Source organism: Balaenoptera musculus, chromosome 9, assembly GCF_009873245.2.
Source record: "Balaenoptera musculus isolate JJ_BM4_2016_0621 chromosome 9, mBalMus1.pri.v3, whole genome shotgun sequence".
Taxonomy (NCBI): domain Eukaryota; kingdom Metazoa; phylum Chordata; class Mammalia; order Artiodactyla; family Balaenopteridae; genus Balaenoptera; species Balaenoptera musculus.
In genome coordinates this window covers 89873600-89901417 of record NC_045793.1, presented here as the reverse complement: position 1 = coordinate 89901417, position 27818 = coordinate 89873600, and the positions used below count along the sequence as shown (strand labels likewise).

The 27818-nt window shown below is 48.5% G+C and overlaps 1 protein-coding gene across 3 annotated transcripts in view; it reads left to right on the top strand.

Annotated features, from left to right (window-relative positions):
- ATXN7L1 (ataxin 7 like 1) overlaps positions 1 to 27818 on the top strand; it is a 233906-nt gene that overhangs the window by 186493 nt on the left and 19595 nt on the right. For all 3 annotated transcript variants that reach the window (XM_036863172.1, XM_036863170.1, XM_036863171.1), the window contains exons 5-7: positions 13648 to 13931; positions 17089 to 17171; positions 18040 to 18296. In XM_036863172.1, the coding sequence (XP_036719067.1) occupies positions 13648 to 13931; positions 17089 to 17171; positions 18040 to 18296 (624 nt within the window). The remainder of the gene's footprint in view (positions 1 to 13647; positions 13932 to 17088; positions 17172 to 18039; positions 18297 to 27818) is intronic.

Here is a 27818-nt window from a genome sequence, read left to right as displayed (position 1 = left end):
CTGAAAGCTGCATGGAGCTGTTAGAGGAGCAGTTTTCAATTGTACTAAGACCCCCCGAAAGCAGTATAAATGATGGCATGAGGGGCCACTCAAAAAGCAGCCAGAAGAGTGAGGGTGCTATTGCATAACCCAGGTGGGGCGTGGTGACAGCCCGGACCCAGGCAGCGGTAGTGGACGTGTGTGGAAGGGGCCAGGTGGGAGAGGTGCTGAGGAAAACCCCACAGGACTTTGGGGCTGGTTGTATTAGGGCTCGTAATGCAAGGGAAGTGTTTAGGGTAATGTTCCTGGCTTGGACAGCTGGGTGACTGGTCCTGCCACTTCCTCAAGAGAAGGACAGAAAGGGCCAGAGTCTAGGGAGGGGAGGAGAGGATGAGTTCAGCCGGGGAGTCCATGGAGTTTGAAGTATCTGAGAAATACCTACATGGAGATGTCCCCTGGGCCTTGAGTGTTTGGTCCCAGAGGTCGGGAGAGAGGCACGGGCTGGGGATGGAGATTTGAGAGTTGTCGGCGTAGACACGGGCATTGAAGCCGTGATACAGATGGGGATTCCCGGGAAGATATGTGGCTTAAGAAGAGCGGGAGCCAAGGGCAGGCCCTGGAGAATGGGGCCCGAGGAGGGGAGGAACCGGAGGAAGCGGGGTTCCTTCCGCAGCATCCCGTCCCTTCTCTCCTGGCCCAAACCCCGACTGCTCCTCACTGCCCATCCCAGGGACCACCTTCTTCTCAAAGCCTTTCTCTCTTTTATTCTCTTCCTTGTTGCCAGCCACCTGGTACACTAGCATCTCCTTTTAGTCCCCGCTGCACTGCATCTTTGCCTCACCCGTGGCTCATTCTGTGGTGCTGTAGATTAGACCTCTGTATTCCTTCTACTCCGCGGTAATTGCGGGGCCTCTCACATGGCAGGTCCTCACACTCAGCAAACACAGTCCCGTTGTCAGTAAATATTTGTTGAATTGAATGAAATGGATCTGACCATTGGAAAGCATCATAAGATTTCCATTCCTGGAGATGGTTAGCCCTTTATCTAGAATTGTTTAGACTGGCAGTGTCCAATCACATGTAATGTGCACCACACATGTAATTTAAAATTTTCTAGTAGCCGCGCTGGAGAAAGTGATCAGAAACAAGTGAAATGAATTTTGAGCAATATGTTTTATTAAGCCTAATATAACCACAGTATTATTTCAATATATAATCAGTGAGATAGATTGTTCTTTTTTTTTTTTTTTTTTCTTAAGTCTTCAAAATCCTGTGTGTGTTTTATACTTACCGCACATCTCAACTTGGACACTAAATTATCACTGGAAATACTTGATCCATACTTAGACTTCATTAAAAAAAAAAAAAAAAAACAGCGATTATAAAATAGATTTGCATTCTAAGTTGTTCCAAAACATACTTAAAACATTTTCTTATAACTGAATCAAGTACCTATTTTTAAATTATAATGAATTAAAATTAAATAAAAATTAAAGTTCAGCTCCTCAGCCACATCGTAAGTGCTCAGTAGCCACAAATGGCTAGTGGCTCTTGGATCAGACAGCACAAATCTGGACACCTGAGCCAGGTGAACCCTCTGGTTCTTTGATTCACAGGTGTGTGAAGGTGGCTCCTTGGGTCTCTTTAATGCTGTCCTCCCTGACAGGAGTTGCTAAATTCCAGGGTGGAAGGAACTCTCCTGCTTTCTCACATTCGCCTGCTGCTGCCAGGGGTTTGGTGGGAGCAGACCCAGAGGACCCAGTTTGGCCATGTAGAGAACCCCCTGCCCAAACTCTGTTCCCTGCTTCCAGGAGCTCTGCATCTAAAGGCCAAAGCATAAGCCGTGCCTGCAGGTGGTGGGCCGTGGCCTTTAGATGAGATTCACAGCAGGTTAGCAACACGCCCTTTTCCAAGTAGCTCAAATTCACGTGTCCCCGGCCATAAAACGCCGCTCCTAAGTTCAGGCCCGCCTCCTGCCGTCTCACATAAGGTTAAATGGTCCGTGGGTTTGTTGTTTTCTCCCTTCTGTGCCTGGAGAGGTTAAAAAGTAACTGCATTAGAAGAAAGGGGGAAACAGAGCATCCCTGCGCTGCCAGCCTTGTCCCCTGCAGATCTGCCTAGCAGCACCCACGGTTCGCCCAGCTCCCAGGCTCTCAGAGCCCCTCTCCACTAATTCACCGTCCTGCCCATGGGGACCACCCCTGGGGGAGCCAGAGGCCAGAGAATACCCTTGGAGCCCGTAAAGGTGGAGGGAGGTGGGTAAGACTTCCCAGGTGGAAGTCGAGAGGGAATTACGACTGGCTCTTTCTGAGCTCAGACGAGCGTCTCAGACTTTTCTTATGAGTCGCTGCTCATCCGGAGAACCAGCTCCTTGCACGGGGTCTGCATCAGCCGGTCTGACTTGCCCACCTGCTGCCGCTTCAGCCACCCTGGTGCAGCGCGTTGGGCGATGGGGGAGCTCAAATCCGCAAAGCCACTGATGTGGGCGGGAGCAGGGAGGAGGTTTTCCTCCCCTGCATGGCTTGCTGCCTTCTCTTCGGGCCTTATCAGCCCACTGTGCGCTGAATGCTAAATGTGCTCAGCTATTAAAAATGCAGAAGATGAGCCTGCCGCTCCGGAAGGAAAACGAACCAGAGCACGAGAAAAATCGGCAAGCTCCCGGGTCTCCTCGCGTGTGCCCGGCGGCGGGTGGAGGAGGGGCCCCCTTCTCACAGAGGCAGGGCTCCTGTGGGTGTTCAGGATGGGAGGCGTGTGCTCCTGGGCGGCGGAGGCTGTGCGGTAGGAGCGCTCTGGAAGCTCTCCCGCCGCCTTATGGAGAAGGGAGTGATAACGGCGTGGCGCCGTGGGAGAAACGAGGCTGGCTTAGGGCTGTTACCTGGTGTTGGCGTGAACTGGGGGCAAGACCACGGCTCAGTATCGGTGGCTCCCACAGGACGTAGGGAGTGACCTCAGGACTTTGGCTGAGGCTGGAAAATTCTAGAGACCCAAAGGGCTGCAGCAGACCCACCAGGTGACCTAACCGCTCTGACCACCCCAGTTCCCTCAGCAGGGTTCGTGCGGTGCCCCTGCCCTGCTCAGTATTCTTCAGTGGCCCTCGGTTGTTTGCCCACAGAAGCTCAACCCCTTTGGAGGTAGATATATGATCTGGCATTTCCCACCTGTCCAACACCTACTGCCAGTGTATTAAGCCCTTCATTTCATTTTCCAGGTGTCCCGATCTCATTGTAGCTCCTCGTGTGCTGTTTCCCCTACCGGGAGTGGCCTCCTTGCCTGTCCCTACACATACTTAAAATCTCTGCGTGAGCATCACTTCCTCCATGAAGCCTTCCTGGACTTTTTATACAGACTGAGGTGCTCCTTCTTCTAAGCTCCCATTAACACTCAAGATACCACTATAACAGGTACCGTCATACATGGTACTTGTTTGCACCTCTATCCTCCCCTGCCCTCTGCTGCATGCCCATTTTTTAGCATGGAATCTGGTGTCCAGCAGATATTTCACAAACGAATGTACGATGAGTGAGTGAACGAAGGAAAAGGTCTGTGAGGTACAACTGCTCCTTCTCCTTGCTCACAGAGATGCTAAAGGAAGCAACAGGTATAAATAATGATTTTTTGAGTTCTCGAGGAGAAATCAGGGTGCCATTTTCCATCATGGAATTCTTTTTCTCCGTTACAATTTATTAGAGTTAGGAAGAGAGAACTAGGTCCTGGGTGATAAAAAGGAAAAACCCTCTGTGCTCTGGCAAGAAGGGAAAGGTATTTTCTTTTCGATTAGAGGCAGCAGTTACAGTCATGACCATAGCACAGGCCCTGCGTGTCGTGTCCCAGGATGCGCTTGACCATATGAGGAAAACCCTGGTCAGAAGGGAAGTGAGGAGGTGGCGTGGCATTCCACAGAAGTCCCTCCCTGGACTCCCACTTACAGATCCAGCCCCTCACACACGAGATGAGGGGGGCACATTCTGAGGGCAGTTTTTGCCCCTAGTGGTACAGGTGTGGGTATCAAGGGGGAAGGAGTGGGGCAGAGGAGGAGGGAGGGAGGGTGGGTGGACTGAAGGAGCAGCCAGAGGTTACTGTGATGAGCCACAGAATAGAAAGGGCAGGTGGGTACGAGGATGGAAGGGAGGCAGGTTAGGATATTCAGGCATCCAGAGGGGATAATGTCCCTGCCAGGACAGGGAGGCATCTGGAGCTTAAGCATCTAAGTGCTGCCTGTTCCCTGAGTTTCAGAAGAACAATGGACAGCTCCTTGGGTGTAAACTCAGCTGACCTTGTCAAGTCACAGAAGTGCTCAAAAATAGAGACCAGAGTCTAAGGAAGGAAAATACAGGCTATGACAGCTGGGGAGAGAAAAGAAGTGGCATGACTGGAGAGAGAGAGTCTGAGCCATGAAGGTTGGTAACCATGGTCCTTCATATCTGCAGAGCACATTGTCATTTTTAGATGCCTTCACAGCCCCACTCCCTTTTTTTCGGTTTCTTTTTGTTTGTTTTTTGTTGTTGTTTTTTTGGCAGCACCGGGAGACTTGTGGGATCTTAGATCCCCAACCAGGGATCGAACCCAGGCCCTCAGCAGTGAGAGCGCAGAGTCCCAACCACCGGACCGCCAGGGAAATCCCAATAGCCCCACTCCCTCTTGAGCCTCAAGGCTACTCGGTGATGAGATGAGGAAACAGATGAAGTGGCTCCCTGAGGTGGCACACACAGCTGGACAGGGGTGGAGCTGGGGTTGTGATAAAGATCCCCGCCCTTAGAGCTCCCTGAAGTTCAACCCCTTTCTCGCCCTTCACTTTGCTGAACGAATGCCCTGGGTCAACCTTTCTAAGCCTCAGGTTGCTCATCTATAAATTAAGGGTGAGGAGGAAACACGACCTCCCGTGTGGGCGCAGCCTACCGCCCAGCGCCTGCATGGCAAGGGCGAGTGAGAGGCATGAGGGATGCGGGGAGGTCGACAACACCCCCACAGTTTTGTCATTGCCATGGCTCCTCTACCAAGAAGAGAGACAGCTGCAGGCTGGTCCTTTCCTAAAGCATTTGTGCTGGTGGAGAGCTGGTTTGCTTCGTATTGTGTTATGTGATTTAACCTTCACTGCAAACATTGACTCAGTCATCAAACACTGATTGAGCCTAAGTGCTAAATAGTATGTATGTCGCTGGGATAACTCCAGAGTGATGTATGCACTTGGTCCAGCTCCCCGCCCTCAGGTAGTTCATGGTCTGGCCAGGCCACAGAGTCTTAGAACGAAAACCTTGCTCTTTGTTGTGATAAGTGTGGCAGAAAGACCAAGGAAGGCACAGCCAGCACTGAGGGAGGAGAGGACCCGTCATCCGGATCAGGGCAGATGGGGGTGTGTTCACCCTGAGGAGGGAGGCGGGCACAGCAGCAGGAGGAACTGCCCACCCACGCAAAGGCCCAGAGCCAGGCGAGCGGACACAGTGTTCCAGGAGCTAGAGTCCCGCGAGGCGCTGGGAGAAGGTGCCCGGGGCGGGAACCGGGGCGGGAACCGTCGGGGGCCAGCTGCGAGGTTGGACTTGGTCCCCGGGGCAGTGGGGAGCCCACAGTGTCTTCTAAGCAGCAGGATGATAGCAGGGTCGGATTTGCATTGGTGGAGATGGATTGAGCACAGAGAGAGGCCGGATGATGATGGGATTTCGATACAGGTTCAGGCAAGCCGCGATGACGGTGACGGCGAGGCCTGAAGTGGTAACGCAGGAAGGGTGACAGCGTGGGGGAAGATCTCCAACTGGATGGTGATGTTGTTAACGTGGAGCTTTTTAAAAACACAAAGTGTATTTAATTTGGGGCAAAGCATTTCCTGAGTTTGCCGTAGGGCTCGGCCTTATGGATGGAGGTGGTTTGGGTGCGGGGCTGCCTGCCCAGTTCTGGATTCCAATACGGAGAAGGAGGAAGAGGTTGAGAGGAAAGATGCTTCCTGGGGAAGTGGTCCTGTGAAAGAAGCTGGGAGCAGAGGCCGGGGCGCTGACGGCAGCCAGGGATGCTATGCTCAGAACAAGCTTCCTGAAAGCAAAAGCTGAGGGCCTGAGCCCCGGTCCCGGTTCCCCGCCTTCCCTGGCAGGGGGATGGAAGATGTTCTGTGAGGGTCCCGTCTCTCCCTCTGGGGCGGTGTTGGCTGCAGGGCTTGAGGGAGGCAGTGAACGTGCTGGCTGCGCGGGCTCTGGAAGGCGAGGGGTAGGCCCGGCAGGCAGGGTAGCTTGTAGCTCCAGCAGCGGGAGCCGATGACCTCTGGTGGCTGCAGGCGGGAGCGCGCCCACTGGCAGCTCCTGAGCCGAGTCTGGACCGGGCCGGCGCTGGGGGCTCCGTTCTGCCCTGCACCAGCGCTCCCTCCAGAATCCACTTGCTTCCTGATCTCTTTCATCTCAAATCCTGCCCTCCAAGGCCCTTGATACCGTTTATGCCTTGATGAGAATTTCACTGGGTACTCATTTTCATTGTGAGGCTTTTCGTTCTCATACGTGGAAGGAAAGGCACTGAGCAGGTATGGTTGGTTTGGTCTGGGCTTGTCTTAAATTCCACCCGGACTCACTGCCCGAGGCTGCACCCCTGCAGGCAGGCTGGTCCCCAGTGCACTCCGGAGACAGCCTGTCCCGCTTCACGTACCCTACTGTGCCAGGACTCTGTTTTCCCTTCGTTATCTTCCTCTCTCCTCTGGCTTGCTGATTTTTCCCACAATCTTGGGGTATTATGACTCCCCAGGAATGTCAGGGCATTTAGTGCCCATTGATCTCTCATTGGATTCGGAGACCACCTTCTGAGCTCCGTGCCTTGGGAAGCCCTGATTAACAGAAGTGCGGGAGACACTAAACAGAGGCTGATGCTGGGACTTCCTGCTTCCAGGGAATGTGGAGCAGCCTAGAAGGGGGCACATACAGTTCTTCTTCCAGAAGGCGTCTTAGGGCCAGCAAGGACCCCCATTGCCTCACACAGGTCAGGGTTGCAGGAGACTACACGTTCGTCTGAGAGGAGGCTGGAGTTCCCCTCACTCTTCTAGAATGTGTATGCAGGTGGGAGCTTTCACCACTAGTCCAGGCTTGGGCAGTGCCTCGGAGACTAGAGACAGAGAAGCAGGTGGGATTGTGAAGTAGGGCTGAGGGCTCCTGGAAAGGGATTGAGGCTGAAAAGGCTTCTTACTCGGCTCTGTCTTTCCCCTTCTGCACCCCCAAGAAGTGGTCCTCCACTCTGGGGAAATATGGAGGGCCATCTGCTCCCACCCACCTTCCACTCATGCCCCCCACATCCTCTTCCACCCCTCCCCCCATCATGGGACCAGAAGGGCTAAGAGGACAAAAAGTTCTGATGGTGACAGTGACTTGCACTCCAGAAGCATCAGGGGCAGTAGGGAGAGGGGACGGCGTGATCCCCTCCCCCTTTTTGTTTTTGCTGCAATTTATTGAGGACCAACTATGTGCCCAAGCACCATGCTAAGCACTGTATATGTATTATCTCGGTTCCTCACTTCAAATATCTGTCATGACCTTCATTTTACTGATAAGGAAACTGAAGCCAGAGTAGTGAAATTCTGAGATGAGCCAGGCAGGGCAGCCTCACGTGCCTGCCTGGGCTTTGCACTGCGAGGCCATCCTGCCAAGGAGGTAAGGAGGAACAGAGGCCAGCGCTCATCCACTTGCCAGGCTGGCCGCAATTTTTTAATTCCCACGGAAGTCAGATGGCTTTCCCACCGTAATGCATCTAGCAACAGAAAAGGCAGGATTTGGATCTAGGTTTGTCTGATTTCAAAGCCTGTATTCCTAACCATTACCCGAAATTATCTTGCAACACCTTCCGCATGCTATTACTTTACCAGAACAATGACAAGGCACAGACCCCCACCTCAGCCCTACTTGTTCTCCCTGATTTGATCTTACTTGCCTCTGGCCACGTTTACAATGTGTCAGAGTCAGCTTGTTCATTTCTCCCCTCCTCCTAAGGGAAAGAAGTCCCACATCATTCTTCCCAGCGACTAACCGCCTTTTCCCCCAATTGATGAATGAGACCTTGACCCATCACCCAAGTCACTGATGAATCTTCTTGACACCCTTTAATCTTCTTGGCCAGCGATGGGCCCCTGCGGGCTCCTGTGGGTACGACCCTGGGCTGGCACGAGACCCTGCTAACCAGTCTTTTTTTACCTCAGCTGCCAGGGCCACTCACCCCCAGTAGCTGTGTGGTCTAACCACATTTTGCCAGCTTGCTGAGGGTGTGTTATGTGGGAGGGCATCCAAAACTGTGCAAAGGCCAGGAGAGATTATGCATGGTGCTTCCTCTCTGCCCACCAGGCCTGACACTCAGCTGCAGAATAATATTAATAATCTGGCAGATTTCCTGATTTCCCGTGCTCGGTGGTTGATTACCCTGTTTACTGTTTGCTTCAGGTGTTGACAAATCGGCTTTCTGAAAGTTCTCCCAAACTTTTTCCAGATTGAAAAAAATACTATGCATTCATTCGTCAGGATTTATATAGCACTTCCTGTGTCTATTGTACCAAAATAGGACTTTGTAGCTCTGTTATTTAGGCTGATTCTTAGGGATTGCCTGACTCCCAGACTTCAAGAATGTCCCAAGTATCCCTTCAATTTAAAGAATCTAAATTTGGCTTACTGGCCTGATAGCAGCCCCCAAAATGCATCCAAGAGAGCCAAATAGAATTCCTTCTCTGAGGGCCTTTTAAAATAAGGTCAATTCCTTTTGATTTGGGATGACTTACCTACTATCCCTTCTTGGAAGACAAGAGGCTGGGTGAGATGACCCTTTCAAGGATCAGCCAGTGAGTCAGAGATGCTCAAAACTCTGCCAGACCAGAAACACGGGCTCATGGGCCTTGGTCGAAGGGATTGGTGGGAAGAAATCAGACAGCTGAGAACTCTCCTCAGACACGTAACCCACAGCACAAGTACCATATGTCTTCAGGCTCCTGCCTGTCAACTCCATCTTTCCCCTGTGCTGCTAAGTGGAACAGGGCTGGCAGTGATTTCTGCAGGCCTAAAGATTTTCTGGACCATTCTTTTAAGGCTTATCTGTTGATGATGGAAGGATAAATCATGATCGCCAGGAAAGCATAGCTGGCGGGAGAGCAGCTGGCCCCACAACACGTTGGTGGCCCTAGAAACGGCACCATAAGATTCTCCACCTCTGCTCTTTTGCAGACATCACTGGGCGGGGAGGGGAATCTACCTGGTGCCAGGAGAACCATTTTTCTTAGAGCCAGAGGACTCTCCTTGGTCCAGAAAGGTAAATTCAGACAGGCCAAGCACCCAGGAAGAAGACGCCGGCAAGCCGAAGCACCATAAAGAAGCAAGGTAGATTCAGCAAGGAAGATGAGGGGGGACTGTTCTCGGCCGTGGAACCCCTTCTGGGGACCCGGGACAGAGGCGCAGAGACAGCAAGGAGATAAGTGCTCCCAGTATATTAGACGCAGCAGGGGGACAAGCTGCAGCCCTGGGCTCCCTGAGAGAGTTCATCCCAAGCAAACAAAACAGGCATTATGAAAGCAGCAGGTAAAGAGTGGGGACACGTCTTGGACAATAGTGAGTTGATAAATGCAACTAACTGTGAGACCTCGGTGAGTGTGTAAGTGCATCCCTTAAGATTGAAAGGGAAGGAACTTGAGGGGCTTTTCTTAAACTTAGGGGGAACTAAGCAAAGAGGCTACTAAATTGCTTAGTCATCTGGGTGTTGCCAATTCTCCACCCCTCCCAGCTCCTAGCAGCACATGGAGGTGCTGGAGTTCCTGTGATTTGACACAAAGTGGGAGATGCTGTGACAGCAGGGGGTCAGAATCTTTTGGCTTCTTTCCAAATGGAAAAAAAGTGAGCCTGTTATTCAGGGTCTGCTGCCCGGGCTGGAACACTGTACTTATCGGCTGGGAGAGGTGATGGCAGAGGAGGGAGGGGAGTGGGAAAAGGGACAATGGGAGAAAGGAGAAGGCAGTCCTGAGATGATGGTGTCAGGGCAGCTGCCCTCCCTCACACATGCGGGGGTCTGTATGTAAGTGAAACAGGACCTGGGGCTCTCAGTAGTGTCTTACGTTAGCCAGGCCTGAAAAAAATCAAACCTCTGGGACTGGCTTTCCAAATCGTGTGGTACCTTCTTGCGATCATTTGCTCCTTGTTCATCTATTTGGGATCTGGGGGCTGTTGCCAATAGTAGTGAAGAAAGGAGACTAAATTCTCAGCTGGACCAATGGCTGACATTTATGCTGGGGAATGAGGGTGGTGAGGTTAACTAGGAAGGTCTCTCTGTCTCTCTCTGTCTCTGTGTCTCTGTCTCTCTCTCTCATTTCCCCTGAGGATGTGTGTGACCCTTGCTACTATCACTAAGCTTCCTGCTTCACTGTCTTCTCTTAACACCCAGCAGAAGTACCTTCTCAGCTCAGGCCATAAGCAGGTCGCCTTAGAGGGGAAGCCCAAAGCCTTTGGGGGAAGGAAAGGATGCTAAAGAAAAAAGGATCAGAGATGGTCCGCAGTCTCTCCTACTGTCTGTCTATAGCCCTTCTCCACTAGCTAGTGGACACCCTTAGAATTCCCACCCCAGCAACTCAATCTTCCTTCCCCTCCCACTGCCAAGTGGTTGCTCACCTGGCTTCAGGGGTGTTTACTCCGTGGCTCCGCTCCTCACCTGGTCTTCGGAGCCCTTTGAAACACGCTTTCCTTAACACCCCCCATTCCAGTCCAAGAGGCCCACGCATCAGCCTTCCCTTCTTGTTTCTGATGGACTCCAGTTCCACATCCTGTCTCTGGGCACTGGGATTGAAGTCCAGCTGGAGTTATGGAAGCGTTGGCAGTAGAGGGTGTGAGTGGACCACGCTCAAGTAGTGGAGAAAATCCCAAATTAGGAGATCAGTCACACGTATTCGCTGGGTTGGCTCAAGCTCAGTCACTAACACACGGTCAGGAAGAAGCATCACCAGCAAAGAGGCAAGTCACGTGGCACTGTTCCCGTGGCTGGACCTGCTGCACCTGTGCTCTCGTAGCTGCCTTAAGGGACTCGCTGCAGTTGGACCGTGACTTCAGGGGAGAAACGCAGACTGTACTGTGAGCATCTGAGGACCACTTGACTCGGTGTTTAAACTTATTGCAGTTGGTGTAATTGCTCTGGATCATTCTATCCCAACATCATAGCTCTGTCTGCTAAGCTCGTGAGTACTCAGCATGCAACTCAGACCGGCTCGTGGGGCAAGAGCTGGATCTGGAGCGTGAAGGTCCTAACTTCCTTTCCTGAACTCACTTGGCTTCACAAGGAACTATATCAGAGGAGGCCACACACGCGCTAGGGAATCTTCTCACCTGGCTCCTAGTTCACGTGTTCACAACAACACTTGAAGTTTAACTTTTTTCTAAAGAAATTAAAGTCTGCAGGTCAAAACAAGGGTGACATAAATCAACAAGAGCTTTTTAAGCAGGCTCTTATGTATTTTTAAAGTCAGGATATTGAAGTATAATTTAAGTTACATGAGTTTGTAATTTGTGGGATTTTTTTTTTTTTTGGTTTGTACATTAAAAAATTTTTTTTTGACTATGGTAAAATACACGTCACAAAATTTCCCATGTTAACCATGTTTAAAGTACAGTTCAGGAGTACTAAGTACATTCACATTGTTGTGCAGCCAATCTCCAGGACTCTTCAGCTTGCAAAACTGCAACTCAATAACCACTCAACAGTATCGCTGAACTCGATACTCCCCTGCAACCACCATTCTCCTTTCTGTCTCTATGAACTTGACCACTCTAGGTGCCTCCTACAAGTGGAATCATACAGTATTCACCTTTTTCTGACTTACCTATTTCACTTAACATAACGTCCTCAGTGTTTATCCGTGTGTCAGAACTTCCTTTTTAAGGCTGAATAATATTCCATTGTATGTATATACCACATTTTGTTTATCCATTTATCCATCAGTGGACATTTAGGTTGCTTCCACCTTTTGGCCACCGTAAATAATGCTGCTATGAACAAAGTGTACAAATATCTCTTTGCGACTCTGCTTTCTGTAATTTGTGTCTTTTAAAATTGAGTGAAGGAATGAGCCTGGACGAATTCCATATCCCATGGCTTTGCGTTTTTTACCATTTGGAAGAAATCAGGAATGCAGCACTGATTTCACCAGGTACTATCTTTGCAGCTTCTTAGTGTGCTGACTTTTCAAGGGCTTCTTGTGCTCTTCTTCAGCGATAGGGGAGTGCTTTGAGAACTGCCATTAACTAGAAAGTAGCAGCAGTGCAGCTATATCTCGGTGATTGAAACACTCATCAAAGGCTGAACTGTCAGTGACTCGGTGTCTAACTGAAAACCACTGTTCCAGTTTCCCCTCACGTGGGACTTGAAGTCCCACCCCACGCTTCCCCGGGCCAAGAAGGCACGTGGTCCTGGGCTGAAGTCTCAAGTCTCAAGCATTGTGCTCCACTACTGAGTGCCCTTCTCACTGGCAGAGGCCTATAAATAACATGCGGGATCCTGTTCCAAAGTCAGCAGAGGGGCAGGGGCTGAGGGGTTGCTGAAATAATTTCATGAACAAATTGATCAAAGAAATGATCTGTGAATGAATCTTAGGGAAGGGAGAGCCAGCCAGCCATGTGGGCAGATAAGACTCCTCACCTGCAAAACCAGCCCGTCTTTCATGTCCCCCATTGTCTGCAGGCATGTCTAAGGCCTCTTCTAGCCCATCTGGCATTCAGATAGCTAAGTCGGCTTCACTCTCAGCTCAGAAATGACTTGGGGGGCTGAAGTGTTCACATTCTGCCCCCCTGCAAGGAGGAAAAGGGCATCTAGTTCAGGAACCAAAACAAAGCTTATTCATCTCATCTCATCTTTTCAGACCCACAGACAGAGTTCTCCACCGCCCCCCAGACACAGGGTCATCCAGCATGAAATGCACAGAAATCAAATGCATATCCGTTACAGGAGAAATGGCAGGGAAGTGGGGCTAAGGTGACAGACTCCGAAGAGCAAACATACACCTTTGTGCTCTGTCTTCTTAAAATTCATCCTCTCACCTGCCAGCCTTGAGAATTGCCTATTTACATAACTAGCTGCCTAAAATGGAATATTAGATAATGTTCCATGGCGGCTCACTCAATTTGAGCCCATCCCCGGGATATGAGTGATCCAGAAGTCCTCTGACAGTGTATAGCGTGGCACGCTGGCCCGCAGCCATGCCTCCGTGTTGTGTGAGCTCCGAGCTAAACAGATGTCAGGCCCGATCGCCCGGGTGGGAGACCAGCCGAGCAGCGGGGGGAGGGGGCGTGATTCAGCACGCGGCTCCGTGGCACAACGGCCCTCGTGGACAGACAGCATCGCTTCCTGAGCTTCACAGCAGGCGCCTTGTTCTGCCCAAGGTGCTGTCTCGGAGACTGCCGACTAAAGGGACTGAGAAAGGGGGGAGCTGCAGGATCTACGGGGACAACCAGTCCAGGAGGTAATCAGTCAGTTCTGATGCCATCCCTGGCGCTGTGCCGGCCTCACACCCCCTATTGGTCCTTTCCAAGGCGTGCATCTCCCTCCCAGCAACACTGGAATCCTGCTGCTCTCATATAGGAGGAGTATAAATAAGTGATAAGGAAGTGTCCTGATGATGATAAGCGGGGATATCTTCTCAGCAGACCAGATGAATCAAAGAAGGCAATTGTGTGTGTTTGTTCATTTATTTTTCAGTGTTCCGGTTCCCGTAGTCAGTTTAGAGAAAATTCCTAACCTAGTGAAGGCAGATGGTGCCAATGTCAAAATGAACTCTACAACCACTACTGCAGTCACCTCCTGCTCCACCTCGTCCTCTGCCGTCTCCACCCCACCTGTAATTAAGCCGGTCTTGATGTCCAAGTCAGTGCCACCTTCCCCAGAGAAGATCTTAAATGGCAAAGGAATTTTGTCTGCCACCATAGACAAGAAGCACCAAAATGGCACCAAAAACAACAACAAGCCTTACAGGAGACTTTCAGGTACGTGTCTGTGTCCTTCGAGTCTGGCTCGTGATCAGATTGCAGTTGAGTTGCGTCCAGAACGAGGGAGTGATGCTTTCTTATAATTGAGCAGGTCTGTTTCGTTTTAAGGGAGACACGGAGTTTGCCTGCAAACAGGAACCCCCCCCCCTCCTCTAAAAATACAGGGGAGAACTGGTTCTCTTAATCCCGGGCCAGAGGCGGTATCTCGCTCAGCTCAGCACTTAGCAGGAGTTACCTTAGTGACCCCAAGGCAGGAGACTCTGCAACCCCTCAGCAGTCTGTGGATTCGGAGGGTCTTGTCCTCACACTGACAGGCCAAACTGCCCCTGGGTTCCGGAAAGCAGAGTTGGGCAATCCACCGTGATATCTCCCAGTAGCTCAGGGCAGGCTTGGGACAGTCGCGTTGGTGCTGTCTGCCCATCTCCATCCTTTGGTCTCGTTGGTTTTCAGGTTGATTCTGTGGTCTGGGGCTGCAACTGCCTTCCCCACATAAGCAGATTGGAATTTCCATCTGGGAACGCTTGGACTGGCACAGCAGATGGGGCGTTGAAGGGTCTCTCTCCGATCTACTTGGTTGCCTGAGTACCTCAGGGTACCCAGAAAGGTGCACATGGCCAGTCCTTAAGACAATGGTTGCGCTTAGGGGCCCCCAAGTGGGTGATATTTGCTTTGGGATTGTTGTAGAAGGAAATCTGGCAGTTTTACTTTCTCTAAAAGACCAAGAAAAGCTATAAACTTTATAACTTCTTCACACATTTATCAAATGTCAACCAGAAAAAAGAAAATACAGTTGACCCTTGAACAGCGCAGGGATTAGGGGTGCCAACCCTCCACGCAGTCAAAAATCCCTGTATAATTTCTAGTTGGCTCTCCATATCTGCAGTTCCTCTGTATTTGCGGATTCAGCCAACCTCCAATCATGTAGAACTACAGTATGTACTATTGAAAAAGATCCGCGTGTAAGTGGACCTGCACAGTTCAAACCCACGTTGTTCAAGGGTCCACTGTACAGGGTAAGCTGCCCTGTGAGAGTGAAGCTGTGTCCTCTGGTATGAGCATAATTCCTAAGTGCTCCAAGAATTGTGGGTCATTTTCATTTTCTACTTTGTGTTTATCTGTGTTTCAGTTTCTCTATCTCACATCTGTCACTTTCAAAAAGTTTACTTCTTAAAAGTACCTCAGGCCCAAAGCATTCAAATGACACAGTTATTTTACCCTGAAGATCTCTCCATGTCCTTTCCACCCGCTGTCCAGAAAGAAAGGCAGAGCCTGGCGCTCTCTTGAGGGCGGAGGCCTCACTGTGTGGAGGGAGCCCCCCCCGCTCCTGGCTGTCTCCCTGCAGGGAAAGTTCATCTTCACTCTGCAGAGGGGGCAATCCAATAGGCCTGGCTGGGCGCAGTGAGGCCGGCTTCCTCCTCCTGGCAGAAGTATGACCATGGCTTCCAGCCGGCACCTTAATCTGAAGTTGTTCGGGCATTTTCTGTGTGTTTGTGGATTTTGTTGGTGGTTTTGTCTCATTGGGTCTTTTGCTTATTTCTCTCTCACTTTCACATTTGGCAGCCAGCTCCTACCCCCAGCCAAACAACCTGCTCAGTTCCCGGCCAGCACGAGTGCCGGTGTGGATCTGGGCATGGGTCTGACTCCGCCAGGCCCAAGGGAAACGACTCACACCAGGCGGCCTGGAGCCTGGCACCCAGACCCTCCTCGGTGGGCAGAGAGGGCTCGTAGGAAGCGAACATCTCCAGGCCTAGCAGTTTTCTTTTCTTAAAAATGAAGCTTAAAAAAAGAAGACAAAAGCAAAAGAAAGAGGCAGGCTGCATTTTGATAGTCAACCAGGAAATCTGTCTTGGATATGAGAGCGGTTTTATCGCAAGCATCACCACCAGCACTGTTGCAACCTCCCCACAGCTCCCAAACCTTCTTTTAAAATTAGAATGCATTCATTTATTATGGTCAGAGCTTACTCCACCAAGTTCAGACAGTTTTTTCAGGCAAGGTAACCTCTTTTTAGCTTGCAGCCATTGGAGGCCCTTAAGGAGACATGCCACCAAGTATATACACACCCCCCGCGTGCCCATCCACCCACCCGCCAATGCTGCTGCCCGTCTCCCTGGATGCCCAGAACAGCTATGTCATTCCTGCCCTGCAGGACTCAGGTGTTTGTTGGGTGCCTTCCAGAAATGGCACAGGTCCTCAGGAGGTGGAACTTTAAAGCCTGAAGGGTCCTTAAGAGATTGCCGCACATCCCCTCGTTCTCCAGGGGGAGGAGAGCATTTCTGTAATCCAGAAGGGGTGAAGGATCCAAAATGAGCATAAAAAGAGCAGATTCCTTAGAAGTAACCCCAACATGAGCTGTCAGGAGTCCAGCGGGAAGGCAGGAGCTGGGGAAAGCCCGCCTCCCTCAGCAGGTCCCCGAGGGACCCGGCTTGTTCCCATCTGGAGCATCAGGCCTCAGTCCAGGGGCAGAGCGACTGTGACACTAACAGGCCCTGCCCTCTCTGCACCTTCAGCTTCAGCCTCAGTGTAAAGCCCACACCTGCCCCTGCCCCTGCCTATATGTTCCTGAATCTGGGAAATGATTTTTCTGGCCGGCAAGGCTGCGTGGAAAGCCTCGTGCTGAGGACTTTGCAAAGCGTGAGAGAGGCAGGTCACACTGACATGTCAAGGAATAATCTCCCACTTAAATAGCTAAAACTATTAGGGAGGCAGGGCAGGAAGGGGTGGGTGATGTATTCTTGGAGCTACCTCGGGGGAAAAAGTGGCCCTTGGGCCTCAGGTGGTTCTCCCTGGTCTGCAGCCACCTCTGCCCAAAGGTACCGGGGGAATTGTTTGGAGTGAAAGTGTGAGAGCAACTGGCTCCTTTCCCTCCGCTGCTCACCTCCCCCCCAACCCGATTCCCTTGTTCATTCCGATCCCTACTGCCTCCCGCTGGACTTGGGAATTCTTGGGTTCAGAGGGGAGCACCATCTTCCCCCAGCGGTTCTGGAAGCATTTTAGCAGCCGGTTGGAAAAAAAAAAAAACCAAAAAAAACAGATTGCCTGACAATGTCTCACTTGTTGGTGCAAATGTGCATTTTTTTAAAAATGTGGTCTTAATGCCAAATCCTATTTAGTCTCCTTTTTTCTTATATTTTTTGTTTGTTTCTTAAACCAGAGAGAGAATTTGACCCAAATAAACACTGTGGAGTATTGGATCCCGAGACAAAGAAACCTTGCACAAGATCCCTCACCTGCAAGGTATTTCTCTTTCCATAAAAAATACTTCCTGCTCTCGCTGGGGCCTTTGTCGAAATGTTTGCATGCCACTCTCTGCACACGGCAGGGTGTGGAGCCTCGACATGACCCCCAGCTGTTCTTTGTAAGGGAAATGCTTTCTTCTCTTCCATGGTAGCAGAGCGCCTGCCTCAAGCTGGCTGGCTTTTTAAGAAGGGAAAAAAAAAAAAAAAAAAAAAATAGGCTTCCCCTGTTACTTGTGAGGCCAGACAGTAAATTGTATTTATAGGCACTCACAGGCGGTTCTAAACCCTGCTACGTTTTAATGTATGCAGGAGCAGCGCGGCGGCGGTGGCAGCGCCCTGAAAGGCAGCCCCGGAGGGGAGGACGAGCCGCCGTGCCCCTGATCCAGCCGCAGCGGGGTGGCCGGGGGACAGCTGACCCAAGGCGGCCGCCAGTGGGTGGCCCCCAGCCCCGTATTTCATACTGAACTGCCAGTGCCTCTTGGGATGGAGGCTGTGGCCCTCTCTGCTTGGTGGCTCTGTGTGTCTGGGCCAAAGCAAGCCTCCCACCTGCACCTGGATTAACTCCAGCACGCCCTCACCGTTGCCTTTCATCAGAGAGGTTCTCATGGGTTCTGCGCTGAAGCTCGTCATCTTATGCCATTTTTTGGAGGAAGCTTTGGCTTCTTAACGCCAGGAGCGTAGGGCACGGTTGCGTTTTGTGTGGTCTCTGCCTCTTCCCAGCCACAGAACAGGAGCTGTTGCCTTGAAGTTGACTTTTCAAGCACCTCTAAATTCCCATGAATTGCTGTTTCTGAAGTGGAGGGCCCGGGGAAGCAGGTTTATGTGCTGATCAAAGAGGCTGTGCTTTCCGTCTCTCTTCTCCTTAGACTCATTCGCTAAGCCATCGGAGGGCAGTCCCAGGCCGGAAAAAGCAATTTGACCTCCTTCTGGCGGAACACAAAGCCAAGTCCCGGGAAAAAGAAGTTAAAGATAAAGAGCATCTCCTGACTTCGGCAAGGGAAGTACTTCCAAACCCATCCGGGCCAGCGCAGGACTCGCTGCCGGGATCTTCAGGGAGCTTGGGCCCAGAACCTAAAGTCGCGTCCCCTGCGAAGTCCAGGCCACCTAACTCTGTGCTTCCTAGGTAAGTCCCACCTGGGCGATAGAAGCCTTGAGTCCATGGTCAAGTGACCCTGCCCGGCTGGGTCGTGTGTGGTCGGATCACGTGTGAAATGGGAGTCGTTATCGTCCTACCTGGTGAGGTGGTGGTGAAGTTGAAAGGAGAGGATGGGTGTGAGGGGCTCAGCCCAGTGCCCGCCACGTAGCGTTCAGTGGATTCTACTGCTGTCACCATTGTCGTCCTCGCTGTGGTCATCACTGCCATGGTCGTCATCCTCCATAGCAGACCTCTATCCGGCAGGATGTGTTTTCACAGAGCAAGAGTCAGCTAGAAATAAATAGCTGAAAGGATGACACTCAAGCACCAGGCAACTTTCTGGTCACCTGAGTTTTTAGATTAGTTGAAGATTCCTGGAGCAGAGAGTGGGGGAAGGCTGGGGGGACGGTTAGTCAGCACAGCTTAGGAGCCCACTTGCCATGATATTTTGTGAATTCTTTCCACAACTCTCCGATGGTCAGGGTAAAGGGAAAATTGCCATGACAGGGCTGTCTGTCTTTACATTTCCCTCCATACCAAGAAAGCTGAGCCAACCTCTTTGGGGTTTTATTTGGTCGTCCTGGACAGAAAGGAAAGAATAGAAAACAAAACCCACCTGGGGGAATTCCCTGGCAGTCCAGTGGTTAGGATTCCAAGCTTCCACTGCAGGGGGCACGGGTTCGATCCCTGCTCGGGGAGCTAAGATCCCGCATGCCACGCAGCGTGGCCAAAAAAAAGAGGGAGGGAGAAAAAAAATTCCACTTGGATTGAAAATCCATGTATGTGTGTTTTGACAGGCAGTGGAGTGCCATAATGAGCCACAGACCGATTTCCAGGTGATAGGACAGGGAACCCTCATTCAAAAATATTTATTGAGTGCTTGCTCCATAAGCAAGATACTGTGTTAGGTACTCTCAGGCAGGGGCACGGAGATGAATGAAACTAGATCCTGCTTTTCAAGAATTTGGAGTTTAGGAGATGAGACTCAAATATCCATAGCATCATAAAAAGCAAACATTAATAACACCATATAAGTGCAGATATTAGTATCCTCTGATGATTTTTTTTTTTTTTTGGCTGCGTTGGGCCTTCGTTTCTGCACACGGGCTTTCTCTAGTTGCAACGAGCAGGGGCTACTCTTTGTTGCGGTGTGCGGGCGTCTCATTGCGGTGGCTTCTCTTGTTGCAGAGCACGGACTCTAGGCGCACGGGCTTCAGTAGTTGTGTCTCGCGGGCTCTAGAGCACAGGCTCAGTAGGTGTGGCACACGGGCTTAGTTGCTCCGCGGCATGTGGGATCTTCCTGGACCAGGGCTCGAACCCGTGTCCCCTGCATTGGCAGGCGGATTCTTAACAACTGCGCCACCACACAAGTCCCCTCTGATGATTTTTAATGCATACACTGTGAGTCTCAAAGAGTAATTGTCCAGTCAGCAAGTAGGCATTAAGAGAATATAGTTACAAAAGAAGGGGAAGGAATTTATTTTTAAAGCAAAAGCAAGTATTTGATGACAGTTGTTACTGACCTACCAGGATCTCTCATGCCTTACACTTTGGTGCAAGCCTGACCAGTTTGGCAGCTGGAGCCCATCTCTTGGAATCACCAAGCTCAGCCTCAGGCAGCTGGGGGGATCGAGTCAGACGGAGTCAGATGGAGTCGCCACCCACACATCTCCATCATCATAACCACTGTCGGGTCGTTGTCGTCATCCATTTACTTGCCACTGCCCTTGCCACCCCTCACTTTCCAAGATCGTTTTATAATTTCTCACTGTAATGCCAGATGTTGGTGAAGGATATTACCCTTGGGGACACAGTTCTGCTCCAAACTTCTAGAAGGGGCTTCAATTCTATATACAGTAGCTTTCAAACTTCTTGGTGGCGATGGAACTTTTTTGTTCCCACAGAACCTTACATGGTACCCGATATAAAAGCAGACCTGCCTCCACCTGAAGCTTGCTCAGCCCTGCTCTCATCGCACGTGTACCCAGAACCCACTGTCCCCCAGCCCATCCAAGGGGTCACCTCAGCTTCCCCAAGGACTCCAGGGAACCCCAGTTTGAAAACTCTCTTTTATTATACATTTCTCCATTGATTTTGACTGATGCAGGCACTTCGCACCCAAGCAGTGGTACCTGGCTTAACAGAGAGGCTGGGGGCAGCCGTTAAAAAATGAAACAGGCAACAGTGGAGCCTTCAGAGCTGCTTCTCTCTCTTCCTTTTTTGGTTTAATTTTCAGGGGAATGTTTGTCAATAGAGAAATGCCAGGTGTTTATGTTCTTTTAGGGAGATAGAAGAAAGAGAGAGGGTGAGGTTAATCAGCAGAAAAGAATGTCTCTGAAAGAAAAGGGCAGGCCAAGGAGCACATTGCAAATGTTGGTAAGAGAATAATTTTTGAGGATGCTTTTCAAGGCACCAGAAAACTCAGGGGTGAACTCTGTTCCACAGGTAGTGGGAAATCACGTCGTTTTTCAGTTGTTTTAGGTTCAGACGAGACCCCATGCCATCAGAGATCGAGAAAGCATGATCAGAAGTAAACGTACCCACATAAGACTTAAAGCAGTTATTTCCCTCATATTAATGATGTAAATATAATAGATGTTTCAATCACCCTCATTATCTATAATTGGCCAAACAAAAAATTATCACACATGAATGGAATTATGGTTATCCCTTCCCAATCATGAATTTCTCTTGTAGGAAATGCTAACGGCGTGTGAATTTATATCTTAAATATCATTTTGGTAACCTTGAAAATATTCCAGTTCTCATATTTTTGAGTTGCAACCCATCCTTGTCAGGGGTTCCTAAAAGAAGGACTTGGGTCTAGGATTGGAAAAGTGAAAGTTAGCTAGCAAGGGTTGGAACAGGATTGGAAGTGCAGGGCTCAACTCCTTGTCTGCTAACTAGGTGAACGTGGCCATGTCTGTCAGCCTCTCTGGCCTCAAATTGCTCAACTGTCAAATGGAGCTAAGGAGAATTAAGTGAGATAAAGTACCAAGCCCATCACAAGCACTCAGTTCATGGTAGCTGGTAGTAGGGGGCAGTGGTAGTCAATGGGAAAGCAATGGGAGCCAGTGAAGGCCTCAGTGCTACCTGATTTCCATTCACCTGTCCTCCTGGCCTCTGTCCTTCAACCTGGGGGCCCTTGGATAACATACCAGTATGCTCTGTTTCTTTGCCCCCAGCTCTAAGGAAACACATTATTCGCCCCACAGAGCCCAAGGGCTATGAATGACCAGGCCAACCAAAGCCATCAGGACTCTGTTGGCAAGGCGCGGGGGTTCGGGGAAGGGGGACAGCAGAGGGAGGAAGGGTCAGCTGTGGAGGTCAGTGCTGCCAAGATCTGGGCACATTCCCCTCTGTCTCATAGACGCTCACACATCTCCCCTTAAAGTATAAAATGGCAAATGCCAATGAATCTAAGACTGACAAGGGCAGCAGGGAAAGAGGCAGAAGGTCCTAGATACCTGAAAAAGGGCAGAGGTGAGCCTGGAGTGAAAGCTACTTCATTACATAGTGTAATCGCCAAAGTGGAAGCCATTTCTCTCCTTGACTTACGTTTGTCCCTGGGCTTTTCCTACTCTGTTCTCAACAGGGGGGCCTTTGAAGTCAAGCAGGCAGAGCCAAGTCTCATTTCCACTTTTTATTAGCTTGGCAACCAATGTCCTCATCTGAGAAATGTAGGTCATAGTTAGACGCACCTAAGGCAGTGGGTAGCTCCAGTGAGAAAAGGTATGTGACATGCCTACATACAGTAAGGACTCCGTTAAGGTCAGTTGTTTTGCTCGTGCTTCCTCAAAGTGGTGGGGGTTAGGGGACGTTAAGTTTCTCTGGGTGCAACTGGACAGGGGCCATGCACTGTCTTTAGACCAGACTGGTAAGTGGAGGGGTGAGGGGTAATGTAGTGCTGAGGAAGAAAGGTTGGACGGCAGCTTCACACTTGCGAAACTTTTTCCACACTTTCTGGCAGTGGCCAGTTGCCCAATTCCCCATCATCCTCTCCAAGCCTTGGCTTGTTTGAGACACAAGCTGGTCCCAGCGCACTCCATCCCTCCAGGTTCCACCCTGGAAGGCAGTGATCAGAGCTGGGAGGAGGTCTTGAAAGCATCCCCCATTCCGTCATCGCCAGGAGGGTGCCCACACCCTGAGTGACACACGTCTAAAAACGAGGAGATCCACAGCTCCTTCTTCCCGTTGTGCACATGCACACATATGCCCAGCGTCCTTCCTTCATGTTTCTGTCTTGGCTCTCAGAGCTGATTCTGCTCTGCAGCTCGCAGTTTTCATGCTCAGCTTTACTCTCCACGATTCTCCTCCCCTCATCTCCTCTCTTTTGTCTGGCAACTGGAACTTACTATTGAGTGTTTCAACTGTTCTAAAATTTTTTTTCTTAATAAAACTTCTTTTTTTTAAAATCAACATAGTATAGACACATAGTTCAAAAACTAAATAGTACTAAAAGGGTTAGAGTGAAAAACAGTAGTTCCTACCATCCTGGAACTCTGTTGACCCTCTCTGTGTTAGAGCACCTGTTTCCTGGACCCCTTTGCCACCTTCTCTCTTGGTTTGCTCCTTTATTTGATGGAGTATCTTCTCCATTAGCTTCCTGTGAAAAGGGACATGGGAGGTCAATTTTTAGAATCCTTATACACCTGAAAATGTTTTTATTCTACCCTCACACTTAATTGATCATCTCTCTGAGTATATAACTGGATTGAGAATTATTTCCCTACAGAATATTGAAGACAATTTTTCCATTCGCTTCTGACATCGAAGGTTTTTATTGAGAAGTTTAATAACATTCTGATTCCATTTTTAATTGCTGAAGCATGGGGCTCTGAAATTTCCCAGGGATCCCCCTTGATGTAGGTCTTTTTTCATTCATTGTACTAGGTACTCAGTAGATCCTTTCAACCTGGAAACACCTGTTTCTGGGATATTTTCCCATGTTACATGCTAAATAGTTTTCTCCCCACTATTGTCTTTATTCTCTTTCTTAACCTCCTGTTAGTTGGATGTTGGATCATTTGCTCTGACCTTTTCATCCTCTTACCTCTTTTCTCCTGTTGTCTCGAAATCTCTTGTTCCACTTTCTAAAAGATTTTTTTACTTTACTCTTCAAAACTGTATATTAAATAGTTTATGATTTACTTGTTAAATTTTAGGATCTGGTTCTTTTTATCTGATTGCACGGCATGTGGGATCTTAGTTCCCCAACCAGGGATCAAACCCACACACCCTGCAGTGGAAGGGCAGAGTCTTAACCACTGGATCTCCAGGGAAGTCCCTCCTCTTTTCTTCCTTTATCTTCATTTCCCCCAAGTTTGTTTCATATATATGTTCATGTGTTTGATGTTTGGTTGGTCAGCTTATGTTGGAGATGTTCCGGGAATGTTTGGTTATCTCTAGCCATTCATATTTAAAAGAGAGGCTCTAACAGGCTCATTGGAGGTCTATGTGGGACTATCAACCAAAAGGTCATCATGTCACCAGTCAGCCTTTTGTTGGAATATTCCCAAAGGCAAGCTGTGGAAGCCTTTTCTCCGGGGCCATTCAGTTTCCTGAGGGAAGAATCCTGCCTGCTGATGTACCTGGCAATAGGCATTCTGGCAGTGCCAAGTAAGGATCTGACCAGGGGAAGCCCACAGTCCTCCTGTTTTTAGCCCTGTGCCCACTCCTGGTCTCTGCTGAGCCTGGGGCCCCACGTCTAGAGTCTCTCTGGTTCCGTTTCTCTTTTTGAGGGTTGATTGGAGGGCGAGGGGGCTGGCAGGGGCAATGGTAAGTCATGTGACCGTGTGAGGCAGTAGTGGTGACCTGCGGGTCCAACGACAGAATATTGAGCCTTTCAGCTCTCTCGCTATGTTTAGTCCTCACCTCACCCATGACTTTTGCAGCTCTAGCTGCTCCAGGTGCCCTGCTTCTCAAGGTTCTGTGGTAGGTCAGCTCCTTTCCCATCAGTTAACACTCTCCAGCCACAGTCTGTCTTCTAAAAATAGGTTAAAATCTCTTGTTCACACTTGTTGGGACACTTCAGATGCAAGTAGCAGAAAATCTTGCTTACTAACCACTTCGATAATTAGGAAATTTCTTACCACTGGTGACAAGAAGTCCAGAGGTGAAAGGGCACCAGTCCCCAAAGATCAGGGGTTGGCTCTCCTTTTTTTTTTTTTTTTTTTTGTAACCTAGTCTTTTTTTTTTTCTTTATTGGAGTATAATTGCTTTACAATGGTGTGTTAGTTTCTGCTTTATAACAAAGTGAATCCGTTATACATATACATATATCCCCATATCTCTTCCCTCTTGCATCTCCCTCTCTCCCACCTTCCCTATCCCACCCCTCTAGGTGGTCACAAAGCACTGAGCTGATCTCCCTGTGCTATGCGGCTGCTTCCCACTAGCTATCGGTTTTACATTTGGTAGTGTATATATGTCCATGCCACTCTCTCACTTTGTCCCAGCTTACCCCACCCCCTCCCCATATCCTCAAGTCCATTCTCTAATAGGTCTGCGTCTTTATTCCCGTCTTGCCCTAGGTTGTTCATGACCATTTTTTTTTCCCCTTAGATTCCATATATATGTGTTGGCATACGGTATTTGTTTTTCTCTTTCTGACTTACTTCACTCTGTATGACAGACTCTAGGTCCATCCACCTCACAACAAATAACTCAATTTCGTTTCTTTTTATGGCTGAGTAATAGTCCATTGTATATATGTGCCACATCTTCTTTATCCATTCATCTGTCGATGGACACTTAGGTTGCTTCCATGTCCTGGTTATTGTAAATAGAGCTGCAATGAACATTGTGGTACATGACTCTTTTTGAATTATGGTTTTCTCAGGGTATATGCCCAGTAGTGGGATTGCTGGGTCGTACGGTAGTTCTATTTTTAGTTTTTTAAGGAACCTCCATACTGTTCTCCATAGTGACTGTATCAATTTACATTCCCACCAACAGTGCAAGAGGGTTCCCTTTTCTCCACACCCTCTCCAGCATTTATTGTTTGTAGATTTTTTGGTGATGGCCATTCTGACTGGTGTGAGATGATATCTCATTGTAGTTTTGATTTGCATTTCTCTAATGATTAATGATGTTGAGCATTCTTTCATGTGTTTGTTGGCAATCTGTATGTCTTCTTTGGAGAAATGTCTATTTAGGTCTTCTGCCCACTTTTGGATTGGGTTGTTTGTTTTTTTGTTATTGAGCTGCATGAGCTGCTTGTAAATTTTGGAGATTAATCCTTTGTCAGTTGCTTCATTTGCAAATATTTTCTCCCATTCTGAGGATTGTCTTTTCATCTTGTTTATGGTTTCCTTTGCTGTGCAAAAGCTTTTAAGTTTCATTAGGCCCCATTTGTTTATTTTTGTTTTTATTTCCATTTCTCTAGGAGGTGGGTCAGAAAAGATCTTGCTGTGATTTATGTCATGGAGTGTTCAGCCTATGTTTTCCTCTAAGAGTTTTATAGTGTCTGGCCTTACATTTAGGTCTTTAATCCATTTTGAGTTTATTTTTGTGTATGGTGTTAGGGAGTGTTCTAATTTCATTCTTTTACATGTAGCTGTCCAGTTTTCCCAGCACCACTTATTGAAGAGGCTGTCTTTTCTCCACTGTATATGCTTGCCTCCTTTATCAAAAATAAGGTGACGATATGTGCGTGGGTTTATCTCTGGGCTTTCTGTCCTGTTCCATTGATCTATATTTCTGTTTTTGTGCCAGTACCATACTGTCTTGATTACTGTAGCTTTGTAGTATAGTCTGAAGTCAGGGAGCCTGATTCCTCCAACTCTGTTTTTCTTTCTCAAGATTGCTTTTGCTTTTCGGGGTCTTTTGTGTTTCCATACAAATTGTGAGATTTTTTTGTTCTAGTTCTGTGAAAAATGCCAGTGGTAGCTTGATAGGGATTGCATTGAATCTGTAGATTGCTTTGGGTAGTATAGTCATTTTCACAATGTTGATTCTTCCAATCCAAGAACATGGTCTATCTCTCCATCTATTTGTATCATCTTTAATTTCTTTCATCAGTGTCTTATAATTTTCTGCATACAGGTCTTTTGTCTCCTTAGGTAGGTTTATTCCTAGATATTTTATTCTTTTTGTTGCAATGGTAAATGGGAGTGTTTTCTTAATTTCACTTTCAGATTTTTCATCATTAGTGTATAGGAATGCAAAGATTTCTGTGCATTAATTTTGTATCCTGCTACTTTACCAAATTCATTGATTAGCTCTAGTAGTTTTCTGGTAGCATCTTTAGGATTCTCTGTGTATGGTATCATGTCATCTGCAAACAGTGACAGCTTTACTTCTTTTCCGATTTGGATTCCTTTTATTTCTTTTTCTTCTCTGATTGCTGTGGCTAAAACTTCCAAAACTATGTTGAATAATAGTGGTGAGATTGGGCAACCTTGTCTTGTTCCTGATCTTAGTGGAAATGGTTTCAGTTTTTCACCATTGAGGATGATGTTGGCAGTGAGTTTGTCATATATGGCCTTTATCATGTTGAGGTAAGTTCCCTCTATGCCTACTTTCTGGAGGGTTTTTATCATAAATGGGTGTTGAATTTTGTCGAAAGCTTTCTCTGCATCTATTGAGATGATCATATGGTTTTTCTCCTTCAGTTTGTTAATATGGTGTATCACATTGATTGATTTGCGTATATTGAAGAATCCTTGCATTCCTGGAATAAACCCCACTTGATCATGGTGTATGATCCTTTTAATGTGCTGTTGGATTCTGTTTGCCAGTATTTTGTTGAGGAGTTTTGCATCTATGTTCATCAGTGATATTGGCCTGTAGTTTTCTTTCTTTGTGACATCTTTGTCTGGTTTTGGTATCAGGGTGATGGTGGCCTCATAGAATGAGTTTGGGAGTGTTCCTCCCTCTGCTATATTTTGGAAGAGTTTGAGGAAGATAGGTGTTAGCTCTTCTCTAAATGTTTGATAGAATTGGCATGTGAAGCCATCTGGTCCTGGGCTTTTGTTTGTTGGAAAATTTTTAATCACAGTTTCAATTTCAGTGCTTGTGATTGGTCTGTTCATATTTTCTATTTCTTCCTGGTTCAGTCTCGGCAGATTGTGCATTTCTAAGAATTTGTCCATTTCTTCCAGGTTGTCCATTTTATTGGCATATGGTTGCTTGTAGTAATCTCTCATGATCCTTTGTATTTCTGCAGTGTCAGTTGTTACTTCTCCTTTTTGATTTCTAATTCTATTGATTTGAGTCTTCTCTCTTTTTTTCTTGATGAGCCTGGCTAATGGTTTATCAATTTTGTTTATCTTCTCAAAGAACCAGCTTTTAGTTTTATTGATCTTTGCTATAGTTTCCTTCATTTCTTTTTCATTTATTTCTGATCTGATCTTTATGATTTCTTTCTGGCTCTCCTTCTGTGGCTTTCTTTTATTCCACCCTCTTCGATCTTTTGGCTTCATCTTCAACGTCATTAGCAAGATGGCTACAGCACTTCCAGAGAAAAAACGTCCAGATGAAGGTGGAGACCACCTTTTCCTTGTGTCT